At 55.2% G+C, this 10400-nt stretch overlaps 2 protein-coding genes across 4 annotated transcripts in view; one reads left to right on the top strand and one right to left on the bottom strand.

Moving 5' to 3' along the window:
• Positions 1–4271, top strand: part of Slc9a3r2 (SLC9A3 regulator 2) — a 10872-nt gene extending 6601 nt beyond the window's left edge. For 2 of the 3 annotated variants that reach the window (XM_021221194.1, XM_021221198.2), the window contains 5 exons: positions 1551–1730; positions 1949–2102; positions 2167–2210; positions 2897–2959; positions 3164–4271. In XM_021221194.1, coding sequence (XP_021076853.1) covers positions 1551–1730; positions 1949–2102; positions 2167–2210; positions 2897–2959; positions 3164–3322 — 600 coding nt within the window. In that variant the 3' untranslated portion in view covers positions 3323–4271. The remainder of the gene's footprint in view (positions 1–1550; positions 1731–1948; positions 2103–2166; positions 2211–2896; positions 2960–3163) is intronic. The other variant, XM_021221197.1, reaches the window with a different exon arrangement.
• A 386-nt stretch (positions 4272–4657) lies between these two features.
• Positions 4658–10400, bottom strand: part of Nthl1 (nth like DNA glycosylase 1) — a 6730-nt gene continuing 987 nt past the window's right edge. The window contains exons 2-6 of the mRNA XM_021221600.1: positions 9698–9936; positions 8933–9103; positions 8075–8234; positions 5050–5155; positions 4658–4886 (exon numbers count right to left, since the gene is read on the bottom strand). Of these exons, the coding sequence (XP_021077259.1) occupies positions 4763–4886; positions 5050–5155; positions 8075–8234; positions 8933–9103; positions 9698–9936 (800 nt within the window). The 3' untranslated portion in view covers positions 4658–4762. The remainder of the gene's footprint in view (positions 4887–5049; positions 5156–8074; positions 8235–8932; positions 9104–9697; positions 9937–10400) is intronic.

The following is a 10400-nucleotide window of genomic DNA, read 5'->3' as shown; positions in this document are numbered from 1 at the left end:
GGCTGGCCTCGAACTCAGAAATCCACCTGCCTCTGCCTCCCGAGTGCTGGGATTAAAGGCATGCGCCACCATGCCCGGCTTGCAGTGGGGTTTTGAGGATCTTTGAGGCCTTACAACCCTGAGTTCAGGCAACATTGCCTGCCTGAGCCCCCAGGGGACAACTTAATCTGTAATTGTTGGTGTGATGGGACAGACTGTGGCTGTGCACAAAAGCTCGGCAGGAGAGTCCAGATGAAAAGCCAGTTGGGCTTTGGGATCAAGGAAGGGGAGTCCTGAGTGCAGGCTAGACAGAGAACATCCAGGTTGAAGGGCTATCCCAGAGCCCTAACACTAGGTGTGGCCCTGCATAGAAGAGAGTACTTATTCCTGCCGCCCATGGAGACGGATGATGCCACACTTAGGGTTTGGAGCGAGCGTGGCGGTATATGCCTATAATTCCAGCACTCAGAAGCTAAAACAAAAAGATCACTTCGGGTTGTGAGTTTTAGGCTAGCCTGGGTTAAAACATGGGACCTTTTCCTCAAAACTCCAAAAGGGGTGGTGGTAGTGGGCAGCAGAGATAATGCGGGCTTAGGGAAAGACAGTTAGTTACCTGAGACTGAGAGATCTGCCCTGAGACAGGAAGGATCGATCCTTCCGGCTCTACACTCCCTCAGCATCAGCCTTGAGGGGCAGGGTAGTAGTGGAAGGGAGGCAATGCCCCCTGCTAGCACACTGTCACCTGCACTCACACCCAGAAACCTGAGCTGCCACCTGTCTGCCCACCCCGGCCACTGGCCCTGTGTAACTGGGCACCAGCAGCTGCTGGCCATTTAGCAGCAGCATCTCTGGCTTGGCCCCTGCCCGGGTGGGGGGTCAGCAGGCTGGTCCCTGCCTGCATAGACTGCTGGCCAAGAGACCTACTGCACGATGCCAGAGGTAAAGAAGGGCAGCCTGGGGCAGTGGGGGGAGTCCCTGTGGGCCCCGTGGGCCCTTCCATGGTGTGGGTTAGGAAACACCGTAGGCTAGGACTGGGAACCACTGGATCTTTCTTATTTGCTGCCCCTGCTTTCTGGGCCCATCGGGTTTGGGCAGCGGCTCCAGTTAGTGTTGAAATTCTAAAGCAAATAGCTGCCACACAGCCAGGGAGGCTCTTGAAGGCCTGAGAAGAAGACAAAGCTGCTCAGGCCTCCAGGACACTAACCCTAAAGATGGGGGGTGGGACAGAAGGGAGACAGGGGAGGCAAAACCCAAAGGTGCGGTCTTCCCGGGGCCTCTGGTGGGGCGCTTAGTCCTTCTAGAGCCCCAGGTTGTGCACAGTACCCCTATGAATTCTTCCACAGGTCCTGCCGGCAGCCAGCTCGTTAGGTGTTTACATGCTTGGTAACATGCTTTGTCCCTAGCCCCACAGCTAAAGCTGTGTAATAGGTGGCCTCCTCACTAAATGCCTCAGTCACAGGGCACACAAGGTCGTCAATGAAACCTGGGATTGGTCCCTAGAACATAAGGGCTGGGAGGCTGCGGGTAGAGCCTCCTATGGGAGGCTGATGTCACCTCCTATGGGTCTACAGGATATCAATGGGTCCCCAAGAGAGCTGCGTCCCCGCCTCTGCCACTTGCGAAGGGGACCCCAGGGCTACGGGTTCAACCTGCATAGTGACAAGTCCCGGCCTGGCCAGTACATCCGCTCTGTGGATCCTGGCTCTCCTGCTTCTCACTCTGGCCTCCGTGCCCAGGACCGGCTCATTGAGGTACCCTGGGTCCCCGTGTGTCTGTATGTCCCTGCGTGTCCATGTGCGGGCCCTGGGTCCCTGCAGGAGGAGGGAAGACTCAGGGAACTTGAGCTGGCACTCTTCTTGCAGCTTTGGCTGCTGGTGGCTTCGATGAATATTTGATGGCACACCTGGCTGGGTGGCACTGGGCCGACTGGGCCCCTCAGGCCTTTCTGACCCTGTGTGGGTGGCGGCAGGTGAATGGGCAGAATGTGGAGGGGCTTCGACATGCCGAGGTTGTCGCCAGAATCAAGGCACAGGAGGACGAAGCCCGGCTGCTGGTTGTCGATCCTGAGACAGATGAACACTTCAAGCGGTTGAGGGTCGTACCCACTGAGGAACATGTAGAAGGTAGGCTGTTGCCTTTGGGGCAGAGGGTAGGGTCGGTGCAGCCACTAACTTGCTGTCCCCACAGGTCCACTGCCATCACCAGTCACGAACGGGACCAGTCCTGCCCAGGTGAGAGGGTGGACCCAAGTGACCATCCGTGTACCTCTACTTCTGCCCCCAGACATGATAGAGGCTGCTTCTGGGGACCTCTGCCCTTGAAGATGTACAGTTGTGAAACCAACTGGCCTGGTTCTCTCAAAAATACCCTCTGTGCTAGCAGGCTGTGCTCCCAGCACTTGGGAACCAAAAGCAGGCAGATCTCTGAATTAAAGGCCAGGTTGGTCTACAGAGTGAGTTCTAACGCGGCCAGAGCTGCACAGAGAAACCCTGTCTCAAAACAAAACAAATAGCCACTGTGGATCCTGCATGGCGTTAGCACCAGCACAGATGCAGTGTGGGCAAATTCTGGGGTCCTGGGCCATCTTTCTGTGCCTTGTCCCTACATGACTACTGAGTAGTCTTTACCTTCTTGGGACACCATCCTGCTTTGACAACATAGCTGATTCCCATCTCCACAGCTGCTCCCCGTATCGTGACTGCTCATGTTGGACTTGCCTGTGTGCTGTTAGGTGCCAGCTATGCCCTGGCCCAGACAGTGACCGAAGTGTGCTCACTGCTGAACAAGAACTCACTGCAGCCGTGTGTGTGTGTGTGTGTGTGTGTGTGTGTGCGAGCGCGCGCGCGTGCGTGCGTGAGAAGACCTGGGTACACCGGTGTGGGAACACTGAAAGCACAACCGGCCCTTGGTTTCCTAGCTCAATGGCGGCTCTGTGTGCTCATCCCGAAGTGACCTGCCAGGCTCAGAGAAGGACACCGAGGTAACTGCCGTGATGCTCACTCATGGGGCTTCAGAGGCCTTTGGAGTGGATCTCTGTGGAGATGCCTACCAGGATGGTAGGGCTACCACTTCCAAGAAGTCTTTGGGCTAGTTTCCCAAGCCCCGAGGTGGCCCCTGGCGTAAGGTCCTTGGGAAGGTGGCTGCCACCGGTATGGCTCACTGTTTGTACCTTACCTGCCCCCAGGATGGCAGTGCCTGGCAGCGAGACCCCTTCCAGGAAAGCGGCCTTCACCTGAGTCCCACAGCAGCCGAGGCCAAGGAGAAGGCTCGAGCCACTCGGGTCAACAAGCGGGCACCTCAGATGGACTGGAACCGGAAGCGAGAGATCTTCAGCAACTTCTGAGTCCCTCTCTGCCTGTCCAGGGGTCCCAGGGTCTTTTCCTGTCGGACCTTGGGCCTCTCCAGAGCCCCCCAAGCCTCAGCAGACTGGAGGGTGGCATTGCACCACCCAGAAACCAACCCATGACCCCTGAGCCTTTGTCTTGTCCACTGGGTGCTGCGGTGGTCATAGCAAGATCAGAGAAGAGAGAAACCCAGAGAGGAGAGAGACAGAGATAGACACAGCCAGCCAAGACAGACCGGAGACAGAAACAGTGAGGGGGAGGGGCTGTGTGTGGTGGTCTGCCAAGGGCCTCTGCCGTCCTGCCTCGGGCCTGCTGACTGAAAGGAATTCATGTTTTCGCTTTTTTTCCTAAAAGGTCTCCAGCTCCACATATGTTTCTAGTTAATAGTGGAGCCCCCTCCCCCAACCCCCTGGGACTCACTCTAAATAATTGCAATAAAACAAAACCTTTCTCTGCAAACCCTTTCTTACCCACCCTGTCAGCAGCACCATCCTGAGCAGAGACCAGAGAACACTCAGTCAAGGACCTCAGGGCCAGCTGTGCCTGGAGGAGCTGTCCCTCTGTCCCATCCCTCATGTGGGATGGTCCCTAGGCCAGGCCTCTCTTCTCTGCCTAGCCACCCCTGTGCTACCTCCCACACGCTGGGTTCTGGAATGCAGAGCCTAGGCTCTCTGGGGGGCAGAGGATGGGTGTTCCATGACTCTTAAGAGAGCAGCCTCCGGACAAGCCGCTTATCCTGCTCTGCAGCTCCAGGGCCTGGAATTGTGGCTCTGTGTGAGCCATTCCCAGGTATGATCCTGGGCTCCTGGGCCTGTCCCCTGCCTTATGCCTACCTGGCTCCTACCCTCCACCCTTGACTCCCCAAACTCACTCACTGGCACTGCAGTCTGCCTCATAAGCCATAGCGCATGCGCGCCCTCAAATTAAACAGGCCTTGCCTTGAACTCTGGCGCCTGTGTGTTTTCTGAATCTTCAGTTGAGGGGTAGGGGTGAGGAGTGAGGCCCATTCCAGAAGACCTTTAGGTGAGTGAGGAACGATGTCATCCTCTCCTCCACCCGTGTCAAGTCCTGAGTCTAGAGTTCCTCTGTTAACATGGGGTGGGTTCGGGAGCTAGGTCCAGAGGTGTGAGAGTTCACAGGGATGCTTCCCCCATAGGCTTCCCAGCAGCTGGCTGCAGCTGGCTGTTTCCTCCCTCCTGGGCTTATGGCCCCCTCCCTCCCACACTGTCCCTACGCAGCCTCGCAGGCGATCCTGCCCCCACATGAGATCAGAGCGGACACGCTGCACCACACACATGCTCCTCAGCCTGACCTGAAGCCGACGGGGCAAGAAATCAACCGTGAAAAACTTCCCACCTTTATTGCAAACACGCCCAAAGCTTACTATCCCTCCCCACAAGGCACCTCACAGACACTAGCCAGGGGAAGCCCTATGGCCCTTAGAGGTCCTGGGCAGCAGGGCACAGGGCCTTGTTGAGGCAAGCCTGACATCGAGGATGGACAGGAAGACAGATCTGTTGGCCGAAGCCTACCAGTAGTCCATTGACCTCACTCCACAGCACCCTGTGAGGGTAAGAGGCAGGTCAGTGTGGACGACAGCAGGACACCTCCCTCTCCCAAGCTGTCCACTGACCTCACTCCACATCACTCTGTGAGGGTAAGAGTGGGTCAGTGTGGACGACAGCAGGACACCTCCCTCCCCCAAGCTCACCAAGCTACACTGTACCTGGGTAGCCACTCCTCCAAGTTCTTCCGTGTCTCCTCTGGGGTCTTGGTCATCTTCTTGGTCCACCTCAGTCTGTTGGCTATTCTGTGCACATGTGTGTCCACTGCTGCTTGGAGACAGGGCAGGCTGAACAAGGGCACTCAGCCAGCTGGGCTGTGTCCCTACCCGAGTCTCTGGTCCTAAGCAAGTGTGGCTAGGAGACAGCCCAGGGTCCCTCCCATGAGAGAAGGTACAGTATCTGCGTGGCTGTCTGAGTCCTCAGTCTGGCACGTAAGCAGCCTGGTTTTGTGTTTGTTTTTGAGACAGGGTCTTTCTTGAGGCCTTGACTATCCTCCTAGAACTCACTCTGTAGACCAGGCTGGCTTCAAACTCAAGAAATCCACCTGCCTCTGCCTCCCAAGTGATGCGATTAAAGGCTTGCAGGTGGATCTCTGAGTTTAAAGCCAGCCTGGTCTACAGAGTGAGTTCCAGGACAGCCAGGGCTACACAGAGAAACCCAGTTTCAAAACAAGACAAAATGAAACAACCACAATCTAAGGCAGGCATTGTGGTTCCTTCCCAGCACTTAAAAGCTTGAGGTAGGAGTGCTCCGAATTCAGGGCTAGCTTGGGCTACAGAGTAAGGCTGTCTCAAACAAACAAACAAACACAACTCTATCCTGGGAAAAACAAAATAAGCCCCGAACCCCAAAGTGTGAACTCTTAGTCTAAACCCAAGAATGAGGCCTGGATTAGGAGGGCCTTCCGCTGCTTCTGCTGCTCCATCTTCCTGGGCCCTACGCCCCTTCCAGACTCTCCAATGGCTTTGAGCACTGAACTGGGTGGCAGAAGCTTGGCCCTGTGGGTCACTGTTACAGAGGTAGCTGGTACCTGCTACTAAGCTGCTGGGGACAGAATGGGGAGCAGGAGCAGGGTGGCTGCAGCTATGCTCCAGTCCCTGTGCCCAAAGCTGGCCACTGTAGGGATTCAGCCTCATGCCTTCACTGGGGGCTCCTGCCAAGCTGCCTGCTCAACTGCAGTGCCTGCCTTTCTGTTCCAAAGGTTTGTCAAACAGCTCCCAAGTCCCCATGCCAGCTCCCTGACTTGCTAACTGTCTGGGGAAAGGCTGGAGGTGCAGGCTGAGGGGTCGTATCATGGAAGCCTTAGCCTTTTCCTTCTCTGTGTCACAGAGGTGAGCATACTCAATAGGACCCCAGAGGCCCCGACGCAGGATCACATGTATAAACCTCCTATGTTGTCCAGAAGGGCTTCCTATGCATTTGTGGTGTTAAGGAGGTCAGCCACTTCACTGGAGGTGAACTCAAGCTCAGAGAGGCCCTGTGTTTGACCTAAGGTCACCCAGCTGCAAAGGTCAGAACTCCAGAGTGCTTTTCATTTGAGAGAACACATTTTCTCCTCAGGAGGCAACCCTGGGGGTCTCACAGCAGGTAGCCAGGCCCTCAGACTACAGGGAAGTGAGTGGACTCAGCCCTTGTCCTGATCACTGGAAGCCTGGAAGCATAATTCCCTGCAGGGCCCTTCCCCCACAGAGCTACCCAACAAAGACACTCCCTACTCCTGGGACTCAGGCAGCTGAGGACACTGTCTAGATAAGCTCAAGTGTCAACTAAGAGGCTGCTGGTGGCTTTGGGAGCTGAGGAGTGGAGACTGAGGCGGGAGGCCTCACCCACTTCCTACCTGGCCTGGCTATTCCAATGCTCGCTATTCTCTCTCCAGTGTCAACAGGCCATCACCAGCTTCCAGTCAAAGCCCTGGGCCCCTAGCTGCCCTCCGCCCATGCAGCAGTGCTAAAAGGCCCTACCGGCTTAGAGACCTCTGAAGGAATCCCTCCACTGGGCACATGGAAGAGCCAAGGGTTGGGGGCCCAAAGAGGGTTCAGGACTAAATCTTGTTTTTTTATGTGATCACAGGAGCCCCGACAAGTTTAGGCAGAGCCCTGAGAAGGCAGCACCTCTGTCACTGCCCCAGGGAGTATGCCTTCAATCTAGCTACACTGAGCTTCAAACGCTACCAGATGATACCCAGAAAAAGGATGCCAGACATCACTCTCCATTCTCATCCCACAAGACCACCTTCTTCTTCCTCCACCATAACATCATTTTGCCCCACCCATTCTAGAGCTTTCTGCGTCATTCCTCAGCTTTATGGTCGCTCTGTTTTCTGTCTGGGGCACACTTCCACCTCTTGGTCCTGCTAACTCACAGGAAACTCTAAACTGAAACATGACCTCAGAAAGATTTCCTGGGGTTGGGCACAGTCAAGCATGATTATAAGCCTGGGATTTACAAAGGTGAGGCAGATTCGATGGGTGGTGGTGGTGGTGGTGGTGGCGGCGCGTGCCTTTAAATCCTGGTACTTGGGAGGCAGAGGTGGGCAGATCTTGGTGAGTTTGAGACCAGCCTGGTCTACAGAATGAATTACAGGACAGCCAGGGCTACACAGAGAAACCCTGTCTCAAAAATAAAACAAAACAAAAAGTGGCGCACGCCTTTAATCCCAGCACTCGGGAGGCAGAGGCAGGTGGATTTCTGAGTTCGAGGCCAGCCTGGTCTACAAAGTGAGTTCTAGGACAGCCAGGGCTATACAGAGAAACCCTGTCTCGGGGGAAAAAAAACCCAACAAAAAAAAAAAAAAAACCCAACCCAACAAACAAACACCATCCCCCAAAACCAAAACCAAAACCGGAAGGTTTCCCTGATCCCTGAAGCCTAGGTCAGGCGCTCAGGGTTGTTACATGTCCCGCCTATCGATCACCCTTCCTAAGCGGAGGCGAAGCATTCCTCGCTGACTCTACAGTATGTGCCCATCAGCCAACTTCAAGTCCCTCATAGTCATCAGCGTGCAGACGGAACCCAGCAGATGTGAGTTCTTGTCATTAGCGCCCAGCAGTGTCAATGTGCTCAACACTGACAATACCCTTTCGATACTCTGGTTTGAGTCACAGAAACTTTGGGGAACCCCAATAGAACCCAAGAAGAATCAAGCTCAGAGCTGACTTCTCCTTCCTCTCGGTGCAAACAACTCACCTATGCCTGATATGGTCCCCCAGGCCACAGCCATAGCCAAGTGTGCCATCTTGGGCCCAACACCTGGCAAGGCTACCAGCTCGGCCACGGAAGCAGGGATGTCCCCTTCGTAGCGCCGTTGTAGGATGGCAGTTGTCTGTTTGATGTATTTTACCTTGTTCTGAAAGACAGTGTGGGTCAGCCTTGGGCAAGGAACAGCCTAATCGAGAGGACCCACAGGTGCTCAGCGTCACAGATCATCTGCCCATGTCCCACCTCTCCAGGAGGTAAAGAACCAAAAGCAGCAAAGAGGCCTGAAGGGACCCATGGCAGGCCTCCAGCGCATGACTAGACCCAACCCCCTCTAATGTGTGGGAACCAGTGGGGGGTTCCCTGCCTCAGTATTCCGTCCAGAGGCTAAGCGGTGCCTAGACTCAACAGCACCTGGGCCTTCAGGAAGGAAGGCTGGAGGCTGGGACGCCCCCAGGCACCGCCAGAACAGCTGGGTGGTTCCCATCCTGTGCCTGAGTGGAGAGGGCTATTTAAAACCAATCTGATAGACGGTGGCCCACGCAGTGCCAAGGGGAAGCGCCCTCCCCACAGACCCACCCACCTCCCAGGGTTCTGTGGAGTGACACAGTCTGGGGAGCCTAGGAGGGGAAGGGAAGGAAGGGAAGTGGAGGCAGCTGGGTGGGAGGGCAGAGAAATGAAGGGATGTGTAGAGGAGCATCCCAGGAACTTCAGGGGCAGGGCACTAGCCCCACGGGATACCCCTTCTGGCAGGTCAGAAGCATGAAAAGCCTCTGCAGTCAGGGATGCCAGCCCCTCATCCTCAGAACAATGCCCCCCTGGCTCTGTTGCCAAGGGTATAACGCTTACCCTCCAGAAGCCCACAGGGTAGATGAGTCTGCCCAGCGTGTCTTCATCGGTCTGCAGAACACTTTCCACAGTCAAGCCCCGGGCCCGGAGCCGTTGCATGGCACCTGCTGTGACCTGGTCTTTGGTCTGGCTGGAGAGCATCAGTGACAAGAGCACCTGGTACCTCCTCACCTGCTTGTGCAAGGACAGGGGCCAGGATGGTGACTGGTCCCAGCCAAGTCCCTTCCCGTCTGTCTTGTTACATCTAACATGGACTAATGATCCACTTCTATAGAGCAGCACGAAGCTCCGATGAATTACTTGGAATCATACCTTGTACGGGATGGATATTAGACCATAGCCAGCTACTACTGTTACAGTGCAACACTACTCACTTTATAGCCAAGAAGGCCCAGAGTTAGAGATACTCAGGTTATCCAGAATCGGAAGGTGGTAAGAACTATGGTTCGCCTAAGGGACCAGTACAGTGTAAGGGAGTCTGCTTCTCTTGCAGTCTTGGATGTTCCAGAATGCACCACCACTATGCATGAGGCCTCAAGTCTCAGGCACTCTGACATGCACAGTGGCCACAGGGATTGACAGGTGATGTACGCTGTACATGCTCTAAGGTTACGGGAGGAGTGCATCCTCCTGGGTATGTATGTATGTATGTATGTATGTACCCTCCTGTATGGCAGCGGGGAGAGCTGGCAGGTCTTGCTCATTTTCTGGTAGAGACCTAAGAGGAAGCAAGCAGCTTGCCGGACAGGTGGAGGTGTTGCATACCTTCGGGGGGGCACTTGCGTCATAGCACTGCTCGGCGCCTAGCTGGTCCACAGGTGCATCCTTCTTGCTTCTCATGATGCGGATGTTGGCCAGTTGCTGTTGCCAGTTCTGGGGCTCCCAAACGGGCGCTTTGAGGGGCTCAGCATCTTCGCCTTCCTCACTGTTAGCAACCTCATAGGCCACGTGCACTTTCTGTGTTTTCCGTGGCTGTCTCACAGGCCTGTGGCTTTTTCTTCCTTCTGCAAAAAAGTGCCATTCAATCTTTGGAGTGGGTCTTATATGAGGGTGGGGGAAGGGTGCTGCTTACCTGCCAATCCACATCCCCCTCACTTGTTTGTGCAGTTGTCCCTTATCTACCACGCTGTGTACCGAAGTGCTGTGCTCTGCCCTTGTCACAACAGGATATGACAGTCTGACAAAGTGCTTGTTAGCACACCAAAACTAGTAACAGCCTCTAGGATAGTACATCCTCTCTCCTGTGTCCCAAGCCCTCTGAGCTCACGAGAGCCTCTTCACACCCAGATTGGACCGTGCAACTCCCCTTTCAGAAAGCGTTGCATTCTGGAGGAGCTCCAAACTCTACTACTATCAAAGCATTTGCTGCCTTAATAGTACCAACACTTTCCGTGGCCGGGCGTGGTGGCGCACGCCTTTAATCCCAGCACTCGGGAGGCAGAGGCAGGCGGATTTCTGAGTTCGAGGC

The sequence above is a fragment of the Mus pahari genome, chromosome 21 (genome assembly GCF_900095145.1).
Source record: "Mus pahari chromosome 21, PAHARI_EIJ_v1.1, whole genome shotgun sequence".
NCBI lineage: Eukaryota > Metazoa > Chordata > Mammalia > Rodentia > Muridae > Mus > Mus pahari.
The sequence above is the reverse complement of the archived record's forward strand: the minus strand, read 5'-3'. Positions and strand labels throughout refer to the sequence as shown.